At 52.5% G+C, this 23097-nt stretch overlaps 2 protein-coding genes across 2 annotated transcripts in view; both read right to left on the bottom strand.

The window, feature by feature from the left end:
* LOC144735688 (neuroligin-4, X-linked-like) overlaps positions 1 to 23097 on the bottom strand; it is a 240317-nt gene that overhangs the window by 14410 nt on the left and 202810 nt on the right. The window contains exon 5 of the mRNA XM_078618163.1: positions 21353 to 22142. Coding sequence (XP_078474289.1) covers positions 21353 to 22142 — 790 coding nt within the window. The remainder of the gene's footprint in view (positions 1 to 21352; positions 22143 to 23097) is intronic.
* On the bottom strand, positions 10990 to 17540 carry LOC144735689 (uncharacterized). Its single transcript, XM_078618164.1, has 2 exons — positions 15730 to 17540; positions 10990 to 11912 (listed from the first exon to the last, which is right to left on the bottom strand). The coding sequence occupies exons 1-2, from the start codon at positions 17026 to 17028 to the stop codon at positions 11898 to 11900; spliced, it is 1314 nt and encodes a 437-aa protein (XP_078474290.1). The 5' UTR covers positions 17029 to 17540; the 3' UTR covers positions 10990 to 11897.

Below are 23097 nucleotides of genomic sequence, written 5' to 3'. Positions count from 1 at the left end.
TGCAGTGGCTTTATAATAAAATATATATATGTAAGATGCTAAGAGTTGTGGATTTTCCTCTCCAACACACCGGTGTGCTGTACTAGTAACGAATTGGCACGTTCTGTTTGCGTGACAAACCTTACTAGTTGGCTGTGTCGGGTGGTGGCGGGTTTAACGACACATTCATATTTACGCGATTTAACCCAAAACAAAACCTATTTTACGGATGATATTGGTCGCGAAACCCTACAACGCGTTGAACTGACGTCAGAGGCGACTTTTTGTGCAGTGGCCCTTCTTCGTTTGCAAGTATTTTTATTCACGTGCACCACCGCCAACGTAGCATCATCAAATAACTTACACTGTAGAGCACATGAATGTGACTAAGCCCTGTACTCTATACAATCCGTACCGTCGCAATATGCCCATGAAACTGAAGCGAGCAGCTCATTGGGCCTTTCCTGCTTAAATAAATAACATCTATACATCTGTCTTATCTATGAACAAGGACCATCGCCTGTCACAGATTTTCTACTCTTTTCTGTCAAGGACACGGTGTTATTGACGAACGATTTGAATGTTGTCGTCAATGTTGTGCTTGTCGAATAATCTGGGGGTTGAGCTGCTCCTCCTGCCCTGTCCTTCACCCATGTCTGAAAAGAATTGTGCGGAAGGAGCACGGCAGATTCTCTCAACAACATCGTGGAGAGCCAACACTTTGTGATTTGGGTTTCTCGAACATTATTATTTTATCACAAGAGCCCGAACGCCCGGCTGCCACTGCCAAGAAATATTCCGCCACGGAGAGGCCTGTCTCTGGTGCCAGCGCTGAAAGTGTCCGATAACAAATGTGGCACTGATAGAGGAAAGTATTGTAATGTTATATTATTATTATTTTTACATTGCTCCTGCCAATGTGAATCTGCGGCTTGTGCATGCATGCGCACGCAAAGCCATATTCGGTGTCGCGCTCGCGTGAATGCTAATGCGCACGCGTAATGTACTCGCCGCAAATCCACTTACTATCGGCACAAGCATCCGCGGTCTCAGACATCACTCTAAAGGGGGCCGTTGTCAACTTTGTCGGAAGCGCAACGATATTGGGCGCCACGGTCGCGGGATGTTAACTACCTCGCCAGTTGCGCAGGAGGTTGTGGGTTGATCCCGACCCTGATGCCTGTAAATTTGCAGTTTGCTTGTCTCTCTTCCCGTGGTGGCATGTATTTTTCCCGGTTTTTCCTATCCATATTTATAATCAACCTCACGCATTTCGAGTATTCGGCTGCTATAAACGTCCACGTGATAAGCCACTTGGTTGAGCTTTCATTTGTGGCCAGGTCACTTCTGAAAAAGAGCTCTACAGCTCAGTGGGCCTTACCTGGCAAAATAAAAAATAATTTTTCATTTGTATATTTATACAATCATATGCTGCTGCGTTGGCAGCAGTGCATAAGCACAATTAACAAACAAAAGAACTCAGCACAATTGTCAACACGCCGTGACTTTAGATAAAGATGATATAATAATAATAATAATAATAGGTGACCTTACGGGGTAACAATGGCCCTTTCTTCACAGCACATCATTATTTTTGTATTTTGCTTTGCTGCAGTGCACGCAGTGTGTACGTACCTCCGTATCGTGGGGGAGCAGTGGCACAGTGGGTTTGAGCACTGTGCTACGATCCTGCTGACCCACCAATAACAAGAGACACATTTTTGGAGCGCCTCTGGGCCCTCCCCTATGTCATCTCAGCTGCAGTGGTGAGAAGTTAACTCCCTCGCCTGGTATGCAGGAGGTCGTGGTTCGATCCCGACCCTGACACCTGTATATTTGGAGTTTGCATTTTCCTCCCGTGGTCGTGTGGGTTTTTTTCTGGGTTCTCCGGTTTTCCTTCCACATTTAGAATCAATGCGCGTTTAGAGTATTTGGCTGCTTTACATTTCCACGTGATAAGCGACTTCGTTGAGCTATCATTTGTGGCCAGGTCACTTCTGAAAAAGAGCTGTATATAGCTCAGTGGGCCTTACCTGGTAAAATAAAATAAATAAATACATTTGTAGTTTAAATGAATACCTGGTGAGACGTGTAAACACCAGCAAATGGGGAGACTTTGCAGTGTTGGCCACCAACCCCTTATAAAAATATGATTGTAGCCCAGTTCCTTTTTTTCCAACGCCATACGCGAGGAGGATAGGATAGAGGTGGTTAGACACCGACGATCTAGTCCATAAACTCAGGTTGCTCTGCAGCCCGAGATGAAGGCACCTTGACCACTCCATATGTAGCCATCCACGCCGTGGGTGGGCTGATGAATTCTCATTATTCGGCTCGAGTTGTGATTCCAGAATCAATTCTGTTGGGTTTTTGTGTCTCATTTGCGCCGTCTGTCTTGTTCGGCCCGTCTCGTTCGTTCAGTTAGCCTTGTTTGTCCTGTACGTTTCACTGGTATCCTCAGTCTCATCTTTACTTCCTTTTCTGGAGCAGCTGTCTCTGTTTGTTCTATCTGTCTGTTCTGTCTGTGTCTCTGTTTGTTTTGTCTGCCTCTGTTCTGTCTGTCTGTTTGTTCTCTCTCCATCTCTGTCCTGTCTGTCTCGGTTTGCTCTGTCTGTGTTTTGTATGTCTCTGTTTGTTCTCTCTCTTTGGTTACATTCGCCTGGATGTAATATTTGCCTTTGCTTTAAACGAATAACAATAGATGTTCAGGTACACAATTCGATATACGTGCCATGAGGATAATAATCGGTGTTTAGATTCGAATTTGACGCACTGCTACATGCCTGCTAATTATCAATTACAATGATGACAGAGTGGGGTTCTGTATAGAGGGGGCTACCTCTACCATTCTGCAATTCTAATGATAGTAACTCACCGCACAGCATCCAATTGTCCTCAAAGAGAAAGAGCGTCTCGGGGGCAAGCAAGAAGAAAGCAGTCACGCGGTGAAATGGTGCCAATAATTGCCCAAGCTCTGTGCTCCTCTATATATCAAAAGTGTAATCGGCCCATTAATGATCGTTTAGCATGTGGGAGGAAACCAGAGCAGTACTTATGTATCAACCCTCGAGAGATGATGGCCCGAGTCCACTCCCGAACGACACTTAAAACCGTGCCATGCAATCGCGAGTCAAGTTGCTGGAACTTCAGCACTAACGTGGCCGGGTGTTCATCCTCGACTCGTAGGTACGTGCGTATGTTGAACTTATTTCGCACCGTACGTAGCCCAACCGTGCTGATCGCATGTGCGGGGGGAAAGAGCAAACAACATTTTAACTTGGGGTCTGGGCCACACAATGGCACAAATTGGTCTGCTCTTCGCAAATAATGTTGCACGGTCTATAATTGGCACTTCACGGCACACGGCACCTCCGCTGTGCCCAGAAATTGCTGTGAACGCATCGCGTGCGACGCATCAACGGGACTTGTCATCTGCGCGAGACGGCGCAGACGCGAACACGCCCCCCCTCTCCCCCCGCGCCCCTCCCGGGCTAGCTCGGCTCGGCACGAATGGAGCCTTGTATATTTCATAAGCGGAGTTAGTCGATCAAGGAGGCCACGTGTGGTGGGGTAAAGTGTGGGTACTCCTGGCCGGGGTGGAGCCTCCTTCTGCCTGCAGTGCCGCCAGTCGGCAATCGCTGGACCGCATCCTTCGCCGCACGTTGCAGGCAGCGCGGTGATGTCTGCAAGCGTCGTGTGGTTCTTTACAAAACGTCGCGATTGTTCGGACTTATTTACAAGTGCTGCGTTAATAACCTCGCCGCGCCGTCACCGGGGCCCGCTGTCGCTGCGGGTTTGTTCGTTGCTCTCGCGACGTCACGACCGCAGCGGCCACTGCTACCTCGATGTGCCCACTTGTGTGGACACATCGCTACCTCGATGTGTCCACACAAGTGGGCACACAAGTGGACACGTCGCTACCTCGATGTGTCCACGCAAGTGGGCACACAAGTGGGCACACAAGTGGGCACACCGCTACCTCGATGTGTCCACACAAGTGGGCACGTCACTACCTCGATGTGTCCACACAAGAGGGTGCGTGGTTTACGCGCGGTCGGCCACACGGCACGCGGCGAGAACCGCTATTAAAGACGCTCGGGCCACTTGCGCGCTATCACTCGCACCGGTTGCCTTTGCAACGCCCTTGCGCTCAACTGCCGTATTGTTATTACATTAATTTGCCAGTTAATCGCGTTCCGTACGTTTATTTTTTCTTTTGCGTCCACCGCAGATGTCTTTCAAATATCTGGCACCGCCGCTGTGTGCCACGGGAGGTCGAACCAAACTCGGCGCATGCTTAGCGGCCCCAAGCAGCTCGGTGCTGGCTTCCTGGATTCGTGAACAAAATACGGATGCAGCACCCCAATGTGAGCTCGAATTCAGATCCTAATAAAGAGCATGGGCTCAAGAACAGAAATTCGTTAATTTAATCTCTACACGTATGTGATACTTTCAATGATCAAACAACTGTGCGTTCGTGGAGATCCAAGCCGGACGATGTTGGTGAGCACCACAAGACCAGCGGGTTAATTCACCGCTCTCATCTCTGCTGTGTCTGCATCCCTCTTCCCTCATCTCAGTAGATCTCGCTCATTCGTTTCATTAAACGTCTGTCTCTCGTTTATCTCTTTTCCATCATATCACTACATCCCTATCTCGTACCCACATCTCTCTCAATCTGGCTACATCACTCTCTGTATCTCTTGTCGATCGATACCTCTTCTGCTATCTCACTCGGAGTTTAATACACCGAAAGAGAGGAGGGGAATAGTTGTGGGGGGGGGGTTGGGTGGGGGGCACCGAAAACTAATTTCATCTCAGGCCGCCCGCCAATGGTCCAGCCCCCCCATGGCGTGCGAGCGTCACGCTAATCGCAGCGGCGTCTGGGACAATCCTGGCATTGACGGCCATGCTGACCCTGCGGAACTCTCCATTGACGTTGATCCACTCAGGTATCACGCCAGCGTGAGGTTATTAGTACGCCGCGCCAGGGCTGACTGGCTGGTGGACTTGTCTCACCTTCTCCCCCCACCACCCCACCCGACCCGCTACTTGCTTCTGCTTACAGGGACGGTCGCCCGCACTTATCGGGGTATTATCTCATCTGGATCCTGAAGGAGACCGTGTCACGAGATCCGTCTCAATTTATCTGACAGCGGCTCCGTGCCCTTGCCTCTCGCGCGTGCGTGCGCGCGCGCGTCGCATCCGTACCTAAGTTCATGGGCAGCGCTCCGATTATATTTCAGGAAACCTGACACGGCCCATTGCGAGCGACGGCGGATAAATGTCACTCGTGTTTAGTGACATTCCTCGCGCCGGCAAATCTTCCCTCTTCCCGTGAAAATGACGTCTGCGGCCCCCAGGTGCGGCGTGCGTGCACGAGCTCCACGGCTCGCCCGTGACAAGGTCCCTCGGCGTTGACAACGTAATAATGGCCAGCGGTGATTTTCATTGAGCTGGGAAATTTGTCTGGCCCTTGTGCAATCTCCTCGTTTGACGCTCGACGCAGATTGCTTTCGAAATTAGTAATGATCCGCTCACGCAGTGGCTGCAATGTCATTTACTTCCTTCTCTTGGTGGTTCCTGACTTTCGTGAGTAGGCCAGACCATCCAACCACCAACCTATCCCACGTTCTCTATGATATTAGACGTACTCGCACCCCCCCCCCCCCCCCATATGGATAGACTCACCCCCCGCCATAAGAATGCGGAATGTCTTCCACTGGCTCAAGGCTGTAAACGAAAGAATAGCAATACCTCCGTGCTCATTTTGAGCAGGAAATCAATCTGACTGAGGTCTTGGACACTTTATTGGTGAACAATTTCTGCTCTGGGCCATGAACTATTTGTGGCTATCAATAATAATAGTACTAATAAGTGTGAATGTTGTAATTGCTGTGGGTGTAGTTGTATCCGGCATTGCTCTTTGCTCACAACACGGGCCCGTTGTCTAGATGGCTTGCTATCGCCAGGAACATCTGGCGTCCCTCAACGCCTTTATTAAACAAACCTGACTGCTGACGAGACCCAGATTGGTTGAAACTGCTCAAGAGTTTGCTCGCTTTGAACAAGTGTTTAGCAATACGCTGTTGCTAAGACACAGACGTGTGTGTCTTAGCAACAACAGAGCACAGCAAGTTAGCACAGTTGGGGGCACAGGTGGTGCATCGGCCAGTCATCACAGTCAGTCAACCCATAGCACCTGGGTCTCTGCCGTGACCTCCTGCCTGTGGGCGTTCGACACTTCACGTGGCCTTAAAGTGCACTTAGCCTGGTACAAGCGCCGTGGTGACGTCACTGCCACTGAGTAGCCAATGGCGGTTGTTGTTTATGTGGAGACAGACCAGCGTTGTTCTGGAGGCGCTGACTGAGCCTCCATTGGCAGTGCCTCTGCTTAAACGCATCAAGTCTGCCACTTGGGGCATTCTCGAATAACGTGCGAGTCCCCTGTGGGTGCTGGTAGCTACTTTGTTTCTGTTAATGTAGCCTGCGGGCATGTGGCACAGCGCAGGATTACGGTATTGAGTAAGCCCAAGATTGCTGTGACCCCAATCAAACGAGATGATTGAGCGTGGCATTGATTGGCTTATTGACTACTGATGTGGAGTTTTTGTTTGATAGATGGATTAATTATCGCGCTCGGTGGGAGACGGCTGCACGGGAACGCGCGTGACGTCGAAGATGATCGCGTCGCACAGGTCTCTGTGGCATAGGGAGACGAGAAGATGGGAATATGATTTATTTTTTGGGAGAGGGGGGGGTGTAAGAATAGCAGCGATAAAAAAAAATGCTCCAAAGTTTTGTTTAAAAAAAATCGCTTTTTTGATTGAAACTATTACAGAACCCATTTCTCTGCAATGTAATATAAGAGGCAGCTGTCGCTTACACGCGCTCTTCTCACAATCTTCTCGTTAATCGGAAGCTTTTTAAAGTAAGAATAAACTGGCAAGATGATATGTATTAGGAGGTTTTATTCACATTTCCTCTAGGATTTAAAGAATGTTCTGGGAAAATAATTGCATGAAAAGTTGGAGAAATTTTTAAGTATCCCCGTCAGTCTTCTGTATTCGTTACTCCAACCTATTCGGTGTCACGATCTACAATTTAATGTCTTCCGAACTTCTTCCACCATTTCAGCTCAACTCAATGTTTACTTGTTACTCGGATAATCCCATGTAGCCAGCCACTACCCAGCTATCATCTCAGCGACAACGCCCTCCACCCGCAGCATCCACGAACAACAGAGTCATTGCAGGGATGGAGAGGCGGCCAGCCAGCAGCCAGCCAGGAAACTCGAGGCTATGGATTATTTTTAATAGCAGCATGACACTCCACGAGTGGTGAACACAGTTTGCCTGCCTCCCTCCTCCAGCGAATTGATGAATCGTAAGGATTCAGAGTCCATGATTTCGTTTGCCTCGACGGCGAGATGGAACAATATTGAAAAGTCTCGACTTGCAAGGGTTGCCCAGGGTGTCAAGTGCAGACGTATGTATCAAACACGCAACGGCAGGAATACACGCATGTTAAATCTGTAACTTGCAGAGTATACATTTACATAGTTAACATCGCACACAGTCAAACGCATAATGAATACATAATTGGTAACCACAGCCAGTTCCATGTATAGCTGTGACAGTGGCAGATGTTGTTCAGTAAACAATTTAAACTCGTAATGCCCCCCACAACATTCATTCACTCAGAGGGAACAATTCTTGACCTTAACTTTGTTTTAGGGCAAAGGACCCGTGCTTTATCAGGTATCCAATTGTATTCTAAAAGTCGTGAATGCCCCTGTTAGACATATAATCCTGCATCATGACGCAATAGCCTGGTGTTAACAATGAATGCTGGAAATAATTCAATGTCGTCATTCTGCTGATTGCGTCATAGGTCCCAGAAGTCCATACGATGATCGATGTCGCGCTTTGTCACTTGATTGGTGATGTAATCATTCATCTGACGGTCTTAAAATAACAAAGGCTGTGTGCTGCCATTTACATTTCATAATTGCCCGTTTGGTGGCATAAATTATCTTTCAATTAGTAAAAAAAACGTTCGGCATCCTTGCCTTACATGCAATGAAGCGCTGTCTTGTCATTCGTGATTAACGATAGAGGTCACGCAGAATGACTTTTTTATCCCCTACGAATGCGAATCCACGTGCACCGTGCAGTGGTTGCCGGTCTGAGTCGTTTCAAGTGTCGCAGGATAAACTTGCCCACACGTTGGAAATCGTGAGTTGGTTACAGGAATGAATGCCTGATGGGCCTGCGGTAGAGTGTGGTGTCGCTCACAATGGGAAGGTTGCAAGTTCAAATCTCAGCACTCACTGATTAACTCAAGGGCACTCGCTTACCGGTAGTCGGTTTCCGCCGTGTCACTCTTCCATTTCTACTACCACAATTAATGCTCCCATTGAATCCTCCCACGTTGAAGACACGATCTACCAGAGCCCCTGCTTTGTCTCATCCATGCTCTTTTCAAGTACCACACCGCAGGTCGACTCATTTAATCACCCATGCACTCGCCACACTGCAGGCTACAACTAACACTTACCCACCCGCACACCCACCACTCTGCAGCTCACAGCTCCCTCCCACCATCTCTTGTCACAAGGCTCTTATAACAACCTCGCTACTATTGACCACCATCGCCTTCCGGCAGCGTGTCCTACCCAAGCACCCATCGCTCTTCTGGACGGTTTCATCAAAATACATTCCACCGTTTCATCTTGAGATCAGGCACGACTGGAACTCGCTCTGACCCGGACCCTGACCACCCCCCACCACGAGTTCGCAATCTCTCCCGAGCGGCAGGAGTGCGCACGACATCGCAACTGGACGTCGTGGATCGGTCTCAAGGTCGCTCGCTCGCGCGATGCGCCGTGGCGCATGCAGAGCGACGCGACGCCGCCCGCGTCCCTGCAGCCGCGGTGAGGATGCTCACCCTCGTGAAAGGGCATCATTGATCGCCGTCAGGCGGAACGGGTGGCAGCAGACCGGGCTGGATGCGTCGCCTGTTTGCCTACGCTGCCCTCGCTACGCAGACCGTCCTCCGACGCTGGAAGCGGACGCCACTTAAGTCAGGTGACGCTTGGTAAAGAGGTCCGTTTGTAACGTGCCGGGTTTTTTTGTGTGCGATTCTTTTTTCACGTAAGCGAACGCAAACGCGTTCAAACGTTCATTGATCAAATGAAGATGCTCGCGGGCACGGAAGTCGGCCTTGTAAGATGCGTGGCGCTCGAGACGCGGGATGGGCCATGTCCACACAGTGCTCTCAGATGCACCGCCATCTTTATCGCTAAGGTGTAGTTATCGAACATGGCCCTGCTGTCCAAGTGACGAATCTTTCAGAATGTTGGAGCAAGCGCTGTTAGCCACCACGTGACGCATGACAGGAGGGATAGTGTGGCCAGCACCACACCCGGCCGTCCTTGTCTCTCTCCCCCCACTGCCAATATTCACACACGCGCACTGCACGAGGTCACGAGTTAAAGTGGAGTCCACTTGGCTGGCGGGGTGGCAGGACCCTCCAGAATAAAGAGTCTTAGTACTCAGTGTGGCTTTCCTGGGCAAACAAGTCATTTATATTATTATCATCATTAGAGAAGACCCACGGCAGGATCGGCTACCACCTGCCACTGGTTGTCTGGAAATTGAACCCAGGTTGATGGTTCGTAGCAGGGTGCACAAACCACTACTCCACCGCTCCCCATGAATAAACACACACCATTTCTATAGTCTCAGTTTCCATATGATTCCTCTCTCAGAAGAATAGGGCCAAAAGGGGCCATTGTCCCTGTCTGTGTGCCCCCTTCAAGATACGGAAGATATCAAGACAAACCCTGTCAGCCAGAATGCGGAGATGATAAGTGCCGCGTGCGCGCGTGCGTGTCAAAGGATTTTGAGAATGACATTCACAACAAACTCGCAGCGTTAATACGCTTATTTTTTTTTAAGCTGACCCGCGCATCACGCACCGCTGTCAAAGCGCATTGATTTGGGGGTTGGTGTTATTGTACAATAAAGTCACGGCCCGAGTCTGTGTACGACATCTGAAAGGTAAATGGTGCAGCCCTGCCATTGGCTGGTGGCAGAGGGGGAGGCCTCTGCTCGTGGGAGCTCTGGAGAGCACCTCCTGCCAGGGCCTCTTGGCCTTCTATCTCTGTCCCACACCACGTGGCCTGCCAACCAACTAACTGCAGTGAACTCATTCTTACTGCCCGGTGGACAGAGGCGGTGGTGGGGAGTGGGGGGGTTATCTAAGAAACCGGCTCTATTGTTTACCATCCGCCCGGGGAGATGGAATCAAACCGGTGGCCTCTGGACTGCGGGGTACTCACCGTTACACCACGGCAGCATCGTCATCCTTTTTCTCAAAATACATCATAGCAATGGAAATAATAGAAATAACAAGAATGTATCCATCTGATACGTGCGTTCACCTTTCCCCTTCAAGGACACGCTGGCGGGACCATGTCGCTCGGCTGGCCTGGGAACACCTGGGAATACCCTCATAGGAGCTCGAATCCGTACTCAACGTGCTACCGCCGCGAACCTCACCAGGACAAGCGGGTTGAGAAACAAACGAACATTTGTTCATCCAATTGAGCAATTTGCGGTGTACATTATTATTTTTTTCAAAATTTGACAAATAACGAACATGACGCTGGCTGAAAATGGTCCCCTCGAGTCGACACACACGTCCAATACCGTACGTCTCATCGCTTGCCTTCTGGGATGAGCATCAAATATAAATATATATTCACGCCTGTGATTTTTTGTTTTTTCTCAAATCATTAAAATTGTACACCATGCAGTTTCCTTTTGCTCAAACAAGCAAATATTTGCCAGGCCATGTCGCCTATAGCAAGCCAAGTAAATACAAGATAATGAGTTTTTTGCCATGAGCATAAATTAAATAACATTTGATCATCGCTGCTGCATACAATGGTTCGTACCCATGCGGTCTACAGGTTGTTTACCACATTGTAACAGGTTCCGGAGACACTTGTAGAGGTAACTTCTTTATTACAATACAACACTCCAACAGTCCAACAGTCCAACAGTCCTGATACTCTGTTACAGCCTAGGTACACAGCCTAGCTACACAGCCTAGATACTCTACTCTGGCTACGCTCCGGAACTCGCCCTCACAAGGTCGTAGAGTCGGGAGTTCCAGAGTCCCAGCGCTGGCTCTCACAGCATCCCCGGGTCTTCAGATGGCTGGTCGTGGGTCTTGGGTCTTGAGTTACAACTGGGCCCCGATCGTCCAGGGAGCTCTCCTTTTATGCCTGGTACAACGAGGGGTGGGGCCGTGTGCGCCCCCAGATATCCCACAGAGCACACACAGCCCCCCCCTTTGGCGGCGCCAAGGGGATTAAGCGTCTGGACCCCCTGGGAACTCAACGCCTGGCGCCCAGAGGCTTAGCGTCTGGACCCACCTGGGAACCCAGAGCCCCCAGCAGCCCCTCCCTTCTTATGTCACTACATTACCCCCCTCTACGTAGCCTCCAGCCGACCCGGCTGTCAAAAAAAAATACAATTGTACAAGAAATTATTTGTTAACCATCAGAATGAGTGTGTGACAAATCAAGAAAAAAAAATGAGAAGAAAGCGCCTCTCCCCCTCCTGTGGTCACCGATGCAGAACAACACTGTATAAACACATATATGCAGGATGAACGCACGCCCCAATCGCCCACTATACATGATGGAAAAGTGAGTGGCGTCGCGTTGGGACGAGAGTTCGTGGGCGGGGGTCATGAAAATCGTTTGAGTTTTGAGCGAGTCCGAGTGGCAGGTCCATCGGTCGCGACGGAGGCAGGAGGGGACCGACGACCCGCTGTTGCGCTTGTGTCCTGGGTCGCTGATCCCGCGGGCAAGCTTGTTCCCGCTGGGTCGGCCGTGGCGGATTTCATTCCCAAGGCACCTGAGGGCGGGGCAGCGGGACCTGCCCGAGAGTTAGGAGCAGCATCATCGCGGCGCGACTCGTCAGACATGTCGCGCTCTCGGCCCCGGAGATGTGAAGGAGGTGTGTAGGGTTGAATGTAAGGTTTTAGACGTGACGGGTGCACGAACCAACGTCGCTTGCCATGCTGGATCCTGACACACTGCGGGCGGAGAACGCGAATAATAACAACCGGCCCTCTCCAAGGCTTAAGCAGTTTTGAGGAAGTAGCCAATGGTACCTGCGGGCAGTGGAGCCAGGCGCGGTCCCCTTCTACCCAAACGTGGCGGGATGTGCGGAGATTCCGCAACCGCTCGTTGGCAAGCTGACGGGCTTCTGAGTTATTTTGAGCAGCCTCCCGGGCATCTACGAGACGACGCACATTAGCACGGATGTGGTCGGCAATCTTAGCCTTAGGTGCGGGCTGTTTAATGTGCAATTGTACGTCGATTGGGGGGCAAACCTCCCTACCATACATTAGATAGAATGGCGAGTACCCCGTGGCAGCATGGGGCGCCATTCTATAGGCGGCCAAGACACCAGGTATGTGGAGATCCCAATCAGTCTGTGACTCAGACACCTGGTGGCTTAGCATGGAGGTAAGTGTCCTATGTAATCGCTCGACCATACCGTCAGTCTGGGGGTGATATGGCGAGGTGCGAATTTTGTGTGTCCCTAGCAGGTTGCACACATCCCGCAACAGGGTGGAAGAGAAATTTTTCCCTTGGTCGGTCAGCAGGCGTTCGGGAGCACCCTTGTCCAGGACGTAGCCCTGGAAAAAGGCCTCTGTAATGGCTGCTGCAGACTGGTTGGGGAGTGGCCAGGCCATGGCCCATCGGGTAAAATATTCGACCCCAACCAAAAGGTACTTATTACCCCGAGGAGTAGCGGGAAACGGACCCAAAATATCCAATGCGACGATCTCATTGACCCGGGAAACTTTAATGGATTGGAGCGGCGGGCAGGACGGCCTAGCAGGTGGTTTCCGCCGTGCACATTCTGTGCAACCTTGCACAAGGTCAGCCACATCGTTTGCCATGCCCGGCCAGAAAAATTCCAATTGGATTTTAGCTAGTGTTTTCTGAACACCCAAGTGCAAGAGGCGACTGTGGGTTTCCCACACAAGTCGCCCCCGCAGGGAGGTGGGCACCACCAATGTGTGGGATTGGGACCCCCCATCCCAATGCATGAGGACGCCTTCCCGGATGACATATGATACGGGGCCCCCCTGCCCCCTGTGACCCTCGGCATCCCTAGCGCGGCGTCTCAATTTGAGGAGGGAGACGTCTTCCATCTGAAGACGTCCCCAGTCGTCCAACCCGAGGCCCAGCAATGCGTCCTGCGGAACTTGCGTGGAGGGAGCCCCGTGGTCCCCGACCCCATCCCCGGCCGCGGCCGCAAGGGATGGGGGCGGTACCCCGTCAGGCTGCCTACAACGCCCCGCACCCAAAAAACAAGCACAGCGCCCATTGTTCGGCAGTCGCGACAACCCGTCGGCGTTCCCGTGTTGAATCCCCTTGCGGTAAATGACAGTGAACGCAAAGTCCTGGAGGATCTCGAGCCAACGCGAGAGCTGTCCAGATGGTTGGTCCACTCGCAAGGCGTATTGTAGCGCCGCGTGGTCGGAGCGTACTGTGAAATGCCTGCCATACACGTATGGCCTGTACTGCTTTATGAAAAAAACGATAGCAAGCAATTCGCGGCGCGTCACGCAGTAACGTTGCTCCGCGGGCGACAGCACCCTGCTGCCATAGGCGACGACGCGCTCCACTCCATTGACAATTTGCGACAGCACCCCTCCAATTCCGGTGTTGCTGGCGTCTGTATCCAGAATGAACGGAGTGGTAAAATCTGGATAAGACAGGGTAGGAGCATCGACCAGTGCTTTTCGGACGGCATTGAATGATGCCTGTTCTAACTCTCCCCATCGGAATTTGACCCCTTTGGCCGTTAATGCGTGGAGGGGCTTCGCAATAGATGCGAATCCCGCAACAAATCGTCGATAATATGAGGCGAAGCCGATAAAACTCCGCACCTCCCCAACAGAGGTAGGAGTTGGCCATGAGCGCACGCAATTTGTCTTTTCGGGGTCCGTGGCAATTCCCGAGCGGCTGACAATATGGCCCAAATAACGAACCGAATCCCTCATGAGGTGGCATTTTTGCGGTTTGAATTTGAGGTTAGCCGCTCGCATTTTAAGGAAAACTGCCTTCAATCGCGTGAGGTGTTCATCAAAAGTTTTGCTGAACACGATTACATCGTCGAGGTAGATTAGGCAAGAATCCCACTGGAGCCCAGCGAGGACCAGCTCCATCAGGCGCTGGAACGTCGCCGGGGCCGAGTGAAGACCCATGGGAAGTCTGTTGAATTGGAACAGTCCCTGCGGCGTGCGAAAGGCCGTCTTTGGTTTGGATGCGTCATCAAGGGGTAGCTGCCAAAACCCCGAGAGGAGATCCAAGGTGGAGAAGTAATGCGCACCTGCTAAGGCATCGAGCGACTCGTCCATCCTGGGAAGCGGGTAGGCGTCGGCCACCGAAATCTTATTAAGTTTCCTGAAGTCAACACAAAAGCGGAGGCTCCCGTCGTGCTTCTTAACAAGAACGATCGGCGCCCCCCATGGGCTATTTGATGGCGCAATGACATCGGCCGCCAACATATCGTTGACGGCCACCCGTACATGTTCCTTTTCGGCCGGGCTCAACCGGAATGGGTTTTGACGAATTGGAGCGGCATCACCCGTGTCGATGTGGTGGCTTAGCAATTTAGTGCAGCCAATGTCGAATTTGCTTTGACTGAAAACGTCGGCGAAATCGCTCAGCAGCGTGCGTAATTTAGCATGTTGTAATGGTGACAAATCGGCAGAAGTGGAGCAAAGCGCGTCGAGCCATCCTGTGTCAGGACCTGGCTTGGCAACGGAAGAGAACTCGCCCCCTACGTGACCCACGATCACATCTTCTGGCGGGGCTGGCGTCGCGTGAGCAAGCACCATTCCCTGACAGATAACGGCCGTTTCCAATCCCGCGTTAAGGACCTGGATAAAGGGGTCGTGGTCGCTTCGCACGAGCGTTTGTGCACACACGAGGTCCGACACCCGCTCAGCTGAACGCGAAGGCCCGATCACAGCACCCCCCATGAACGCGTCGTAATCAAGGGGTTTACGAAACCGGAGGGGAACTAACATCTGAGAGCCAGGAGGAATGTGAATTGTGCACGCCGCCAACGCCTGCACCGTCGTAGATGCGGAGTGCAACCGAGTGGGTGTGGGTAGGAAGGCCATGCGTCGGCCGGAGGGGAGCTCAATACACCCTTTGTTAATGAGAATTTTAATGGGCATCTTCCCCAAGAAATCTGTTCCGAGGAGGCACGGAACGGCGAGGGTTGATGAGACCAAAATGGGCCCAACTAATTGGACGTCAGCAATGCGGATCTGAGCATTGATCCGTCCGGTGATGCCCAACGAACCCCCATTTGCGGCATAGCATGGCACATCAACTGGCTGCAAGGGACGGCATATATCGGGCAAAATGTTATAAATTATGTCTGAAATGATGGTCGCCGACGCACCCGTATCGATCAACATACGAACATCAACGCCCTCGATGGAACCCACTACGGCAGAGGACCCTGCCGCAGCGGCAACGACCCTATGGGCCAACTCGGACCATTGACCCGGTCCGAGCGCCCGGTTGTTCAATGATGGGCCCGAATCCCCCTCCTCAGAAGCATGACCCCCCTGTGTGGTGTGAGGGTGCGTGCTTGTTGTAAGTGGGGGCCGAGAGTGCGAGGTGTCGTGACTCGCCTGGGTATGCCGAGGATACGGTGGTGGCCGAGGCGCCGGAGGTCCTGAAGTCCGGCGTCGGGGGACCCGGCAGCCGGACGCCACATGGCCCCGAAGGCCACAGTTGTGGCAGACGATGGACGCTCCGTCCTGGCGCGAGGTTGGCCGGTCCCGCTGGTGGTGATCTCGCTGGGATCGCCAGTTGGACGATCCGCGATTTTCTGTTGCTGCGAAGGCCTGATGAGGCCCCGAATGCACGTCATAGGCTTGTGCATCAGGTGGGCCTGCGCAGGCGGCGATGGTCGTGTCCTCATCGCAATGTAGGTGTGCTTGGATGCACCTGGCAGCACGTAGCGACGTGAAGTCGTCGTCGTCGTCGGCTGTCGGCATGGCAACTCGAAGCTGGCGGGCCAAGCTCATGAGCTTCTGCAGCACGAGTGACTCCACAGCGTCTTCATCCATGCGAGGGTAGGCAACCTTTGCCATGGCCAGCAGCGCGCTGCGGTACCCCATCGCCGACTCGGAGGCCTTCTTCCTCCTCGCATCGAAGCGGTGACGTGCTTCGGATGGGGGTCCATAAATCAGCCGCATCTGATGAAGGGCATCCGTGAGCGTGGCACGTTTTGCGCGTGGCACAGTAAGGAGTGCTGCGAGGGAGTCGTCGTCGAGCATGGCCGGGAGGCCTTGGAGCGCTTCATACTCCGACCAGCCGGACGTCTCTATAAGAGAGACGAACCGGCGTTCGAACGCTGCCCACTCACCCCCCTCTGAAGAAAATGCCTTGAGTGCCGGCAGGCGTTGCTGGACGTGAGCCAAGCTTTCGTTGCCTGGCAACCCGGCTGAAGCTGGCTTCGCGTTCGCAGCGCTGTCACCCGGCGGTGAGGGACGCAGCGCTGATGACGCGGCGTCATCGGGTTGGCCCACGCTGGGCCCGGAAGTGACGTCGCTCCCAGCGGCCACTGCTCCCCCCGCAGAAGTGACGACACACCCGGATGTATTTGCGGCGGGAACGGCCGCCATCTTTGTGTGGGAGCCGGCGGGATGGTGCGGCCGCTGCGCCTCCTCTCTCCCTGCTGTCTCCGCCTGTGAGCGACGCATGTCGTCCAGGATGGAGACGGTGGCGTGGAGCAGCTCGGTGAGGCGAAGCAGCGTTTCCTCCATTGCTGCTCCCGACGCTGGAGGAAGATCGGCAGGTATGGTGGACGACTGCTGAGCCGGCGGTGCAGCGTCGCTGTCGGCCCGAGTTGGCTGCCCCGTCGCCGCTTGCTCCTCAACATCGCCGTCAGGACTGAAGGTACGTGGCTTACTTCTTGTCTCCATTGCCACTTCTGACGCCAAATGTAACAGGTTCCGGAGACACTTGTAGAGGTAACTTCTTTATTACAATACAACACTCCAACAGTCCAACAGTCCAACAGTCCTGATACTCTGTTACAGCCTAGGTACACAGCCTAGCTACACAGCCTAGATACTCTACTCTGGCTACGCTCCGGAACTCGCCCTCACAAGGTCGTAGAGTCGGGAGTTCCAGAGTCCCAGCGCTGGCTCTCACAGCATCCCCGGGTCTTCAGATGGCTGGTCGTGGGTCTTGGGTCTTGAGTTACAACTGGGCCCCGATCGTCCAGGGAGCTCTCCTTTTATGCCTGGTACAACGAGGGGTGGGGCCGTGTGCGCCCCCAGATATCCCACAGAGCACACACAGCCCCCCCCTTTGGCGGCGCCAAGGGGATTAAGCGTCTGGACCCCCTGGGAACTCAACGCCTGGCGCCCAGAGGCTTAGCGTCTGGACCCACCTGGGAACCCAGAGCCCCCAGCAGCCCCTCCCTTCTTATGTCACTACAACATCACTGAACAGAGAAGAGAAATCACGCTTACGCGTGGATTCTGTCACTTCCCAACATGCGCTTGTTCCTGGAAGCGTTCACTTAGCGGTAATAGCGACGTCACGTGTAGTGATGTCATCGAGCTGAGGCGAGTACATGGCAGTGGCTATCCATCGTATTGGATGAAAGAGGCCTTGTGCGTTATCGCCGGGTTTTATCGCCAGATTTTTAGGAACCCCTTGGCAATATTGCCTGGTTTTCTCGCGGGTAAGTCCCTAATTGCATCCCAACGTTACAGCAAATTGTTAATTACATTGGCTCTTGTTTATGAAAGTTATCATGACCCCACGTTATAGCCAAATTGACAGAGCTAATATATGAACGCTTTCAACCTTAGTCTTAAAGTGTTAAATTAATCCAAAGCTTAACTGTCATTCTTCCGCACAAGCATCTCTACGGGTGCTGTTGCCCTGCTCTGTGCAATGACTGCCATTATGAACATCATCATCATCATCATCCTCGGCTAGATTCCTTCACCTCCCTACAGTCCCTCCACTGGCTTCCCATCATCACCAACATGGTCAGCGACAGGATCTCCTGCTGCATGTGCCATCGCTGCGTCGCTACGGCTTACGATAGGACTCTCTGCAGCAGCAGCAGCAATGCAACTCACAACCACCTCTTCCCACCAGGGAACAGGAGACCCGTGGCCACTGCCAGGCGCCGTTTCCCCATGGCAGCCCCCGCCATCTGGAAGGCTGCTATCATCGTCCCCACTACACAGTTGCAGGAGCAGCAGCAGCGTTCAATCTGCACAGACTTGTAAAAGCTGCTTAAAGGGGCCCCACTTTCTCCAAGGCCTAGCTGCTTCAAGAGTCACGGCCATTGATGTCCGTGAAATATTGTGCGCGTTACTAATTGCATGACCATTATTATTGTCATCATCATCATCATCAGTGTCGTCGCCGTGAGTTATGTTCAATCCACTCATGGTAGAAGCCCTCTTCTCGGAAAAGTCATTGCCTAAAGTCCGTGTAGCCGTAATCCATCAGTCTGCATTACTCTCATCGCTCTGCAGCATCGGGAGTGATCTCCCCGTTGTTTGGTTTACTCGGCTAATGTTTAGAAATAAGTTTTCTTTGTGTTTATCCCTCCCAGCGATGTTTTGCGCAGAAGTGTTCGTATTCCTTACTGCATTTGCGCACTCGGGTGGCACGATGTGAAAGTGTCAACAGTTGTTGTGTTCTACACGGGTGGCACGATGTGACAGTGTCAACAGTTGTATTCTACTCGGTGGCACGATGTGAAAATGTCAACAATGGCTGTGTTCTTCTCGGTAGCATGGGAGCGCTGCTGCATCATACAAAGAGACTGACCTCTGCCACATGACTCCACCGCCCCAATGCTCATTAGAGGATAGAAACTCGGACCCTTGCCTCTGAATTCTGTCCTCTTGTGAAACTTAACACTCACATTAACTAGGCTTTCAGACCGGAGGCACAAGTCATGTTTTCATTGGTGACAAATCGAGCTCGTATTACATTAATAGCAACAACAAAAATGGCAAAATACGTCCCGCCAAGTGGCATGCGATGGAATTGAGCGGCGAGTATTTCATTTGTCATTATCACTGCAACGCTGTACCACCACCAATGCACAGTAGCCGGTCGGTCTCTTAGAGAGAAGGAAAGTCTCGAAGGCGTGAGAAGGAGCCGCAGACGAGCGGGGAAGGGAGCAGCAGCAACCATGCGGTGAGCCGCCACAAAATGCACCCCCTCCAAGATCTGCGGTCCTCTATCTATGAAGGTGTTATTGGAAAATTCACGAGGGCTTACATGTGGGAGGAGACTGAAGCACTGGTTAAAAAACTCACATGCAAGTGGCACAATTCTATCCCATACAGATGGAACCAATGGAGTCGATTTTTTCTACCACCTTCTCCCCGCAAGCCAGGACATGACTCCTCCTCGACACCCACGGGAAGGAAATCTCAGAACGTCTGTGAGGGATCCACCAACCCTAGCTGCTGCTGCTGATGCTGCCTCCACAATGCTGGATCAATACAGGCAGCAACGTGCAGCAGCGTGGCCACCACCGCCGCCGTTGCCCGGCTAGACGATTCGATCCACATCAGCGCCGTTTCTGCAGGACGCTTTCTTTACCGCGGGCAGAGAGGACGAATGGCGAAGCAAAACCGTTGGCTGCTAACGACCACCTCAGTTGCGACAACACTGCTTGCTTTCCCTTCAATGCAGAGTGACTCTCGCTGGCAAAAATAGTGAGGAAAACGTCCGTCGCCAAAGTGTTTCGTATTTCAGTCTTACGTGCCGACGTAGCACCGTGCCGTACAGAGCCAGCCGCGCTAATCGCAGGTGTCGGGGAAGAACAAAAAAAGCCAACACAAATCAATTATATAGAAATTAGTTTTCAATCTGGATGATTTAAAAGTGCACAGCTCCAGTGGCTTCCTAATATCGGAAAAGGAGAACGTTCCAGACGGCCGCAGCAGCGCATCTGAAAGCGCGCGATGCGGTGACCGTCTTTGTTCGATTGCCAGCCAGAAGCCGCCGCTGCTGCTGCTGCTGCTGCCGCTGCTGCTGCTGCTGCCGCTGCTGCTGCCGCTGCTGCTGCTGCTGCTGCTGCTGCTGCTTCTGCTGCTGCTGCTGCTGCCGCCGCCGCCGCTGCTGCTGCTGCTGCTGCTGCCGCTGCTGCTGCTGCGAGGGCGACCGGAGCTGGCGTGATGATGGTTCTTGCTCCCCGACAAGGTCGGCGAGGAGTGAATGGTGGCGCCGAGCGTATGTCACTTGGAGCACCGCGGCGGTGACTGCGCCCGCTGGCCACAGCGCGGACGATTGCGGCGAGAACCGAACGGAGGAGGTTGAATGGTTGGCGCTGACCGAGATAATCTGAGCGTTATTAAGACACTGCAGTGGAACTGAGGAAGACCGAGCGTGGTAATTGGATGTGTGTATGTATGTGTACGTGCATATACACAGGATCACCGAGTTCACGGGTTGGCTGGCCTGATAACATTGTGAGGGAATAAGTTGTGCACCCATCACGCCAGCGTGAATTAACAACCAAGCTGGTTTGACTAAATGTGGGACTGCTTTCGTAGACTTGATCGAGAGAATGATTCCATAAAATCTACAGACTGAGACTTTACTAAAATGCCATAGGTTGTAATATATAGATAGGGTGGTGCAGATGTAGTGTGACACCCAATTAATTGACCCATAAACAAATGTCCCAATTCATTCTGTTTTCACACCCATTGGTATGCAACATTGTAAATTTTTTGATAATTAAATGGTGGCCACGAGACATCTGGATCATACTGAAGAAAAGCTGACCACATTCACACCGTTTCATTGGTCTGAAGTGAAATCATTATAAAAACAATTACGTCACCTGTTATTGGATTGCACATCCAGTATGTGTACACACAGTAAGAAAGACAAATATCTCCCATATAACCTCGATAGAATGTTGGGGCAAGTGCTGTTAGCCAGTAGCACCAATGAAGGCTGGCACAGCAAACAACGGCCAGCACCACACATCGCACCAGGTACTCGTTTGAGGCTGAGTCAACCTAGGGGAGGCCCAGGACCGGTTCGAATAATCATCACCGGTGTTGACCGTGAGCGGGAACTGAACTACCTGGGTCTCCGAGTCCGCGGTGCAACACGCTAATCGCTGCGCCACCGCTCCCCACCCCCACAGCACCACACACACAGCCACACACACACAGCCACACACACACACACAGACAGCCACACACAGCCACACACACAGCCACACACCGAGTCACACTTGCTCACCCGGTCTTGGCGAAGTTGGTCCAGTAGGTCATGACGACGGCGCTCAGCATGACGTCGTTCTTGGAGAAGTTGCAGGGGAAGAGCAAAGTGGGGCCCACCATGGGCACGCCGAACACGTACGGGGTCTCGTCGCCGTGCGCCGCGTCGGCCCACGCGGGCTTCATCTCGCTCTGGCAGTGGTGGTAGAAGGCGTAGACGTAGGTGGGCGAGCCGTACTGCGCGTGCAGGTCGGCCGTGGCCATGGCGGGCGCTACCCACTGGTGGTCCGTGAAGAGGGCCACCAGCGTCTTGCGGCGCGTCTCCGCGTTGTTGCGGTCCGCCCAGTCGGTGTACATGAACTTGATGGTGGCGCGCAGCTCGTCCTTGCCCTCGGGGTAGCCGTAGAGGTTGTCCACGAAGTTGGAGACGATGTTGTCGAAGTTGGCCGCCGAGACGCCGTCGTCGATGTCCACCATGCTCTCGACGAACTTGAGGCCCTCGCCCTGGTTGATGCCGAGCATCACGTCGTAGTTGAGGAACTCGCCCTGCTCCATGAGGATCTGCGGGTCGTCGGGGATGACGTCGCCGTCGATGACGGGCCCGAAGGCCACGTGGTAGCGCATCGGCTTGATGTCCTGGTTCACGAGCTCACGGAACGAGCGTGAGCGCAGGCACTCCACCACATCCTGCGTGTCCAGCATGTTGCAGTTGACGTTCTCGGCCAGCAAGCGGGTGTACTTGACGGGCTGGTAGTTGATGGCCCAACTCGACAGCGCGGTGCCACTCTGCGTTATGGCTCGCTGGAAAAGCCCTGCGAAGCGGAGAAGGTGGTGCGCGGAGGGTTAGATCTCGACCTGGCTCCGTCCGGCTCTCGCTGTGCTTGGCATGCGCTGTCTGGCGGTGGGTCTAAAGCAGCCACCGGATCGATGTAATGCTGTGTTTGGACAGGCTGGAGAGACGCGCGCCGTTCACGTTATTTTATTACGATGCGTGCCACCGTCGTCAAACAGTCAAAGGGAGAGTCTTACGAACAAATTTAACGCACAAAGAGAGACTCGAATGTGTTTGGCGTGCGCCCAAAAACGTCTTCTCTTCAAATATATATATTTTTTAGCATTCTGGCAAAACAAAGAAAAACTGCTTTTTCCAAGTCATAAAAAAAAATCGCTACATCAGAAAAATGTGTGTGGACACGTTTCAGCTCTCGCGTCGACTCGTTCAGCCGCGGCGTTCCGCGAGCACGAAGATGCAGTGACAACGATGGGCCCAGATGCAGAACTACGGAACCACACTACAGAACTAGGGAACTACACGCATGCCGATTCATCGCGGAGATGTCCTTCACGTCGCAGGCAACATGCGGGGCCACCGTGACCTTGGGGCGCAATGCGCTCGCCTTAACGAGCCGACGTCGCCCGTGACCTCGGTCCCATCCGTAATTAATATTCTATTTACATGTTAAAACTCATGCTGGTAGTAATAATGATAATAATATGGCATTATAAGATGTACATTTTCCAACACGGTTCACTGCTAATGTACTTCAATTAATCGTGCACTTTGGAGCAAACCGAATGCTGCATTTTAAATGCAATTGTAATTGATTCAATACAAGAAACGTGTCGACTCTATCATTAGCAGGGCTGTCTGTAGCGAGTCGATTGACGTTGTGGGGCCTATATGGCCGGTGCTCGTCAACAGTTTTTGTTGTTTAAAAGAAAAAAATACATTCAAGTAAAAGTGTCTCCTCACTCAGCTGGTCCAGA

This window comes from Lampetra planeri, chromosome 56 (genome assembly GCF_965212315.1).
Source record: "Lampetra planeri chromosome 56, kcLamPlan1.2.h2, whole genome shotgun sequence".
Taxonomy (NCBI): Eukaryota; Metazoa; Chordata; class Hyperoartia; order Petromyzontiformes; family Petromyzontidae; genus Lampetra; species Lampetra planeri.
Note: the sequence above shows the minus strand (reverse complement) of the source record. Positions and strands in the feature narration are given on the sequence as shown.

Excerpts from the sequence above, each read along its gene's own strand:
- LOC144735689 (XM_078618164.1), bottom strand. The coding sequence starts at position 17,028 with ATGGAGACAAGAAGTAAGCCACGTACCTTCAGTCCTGACGGCGATGTT.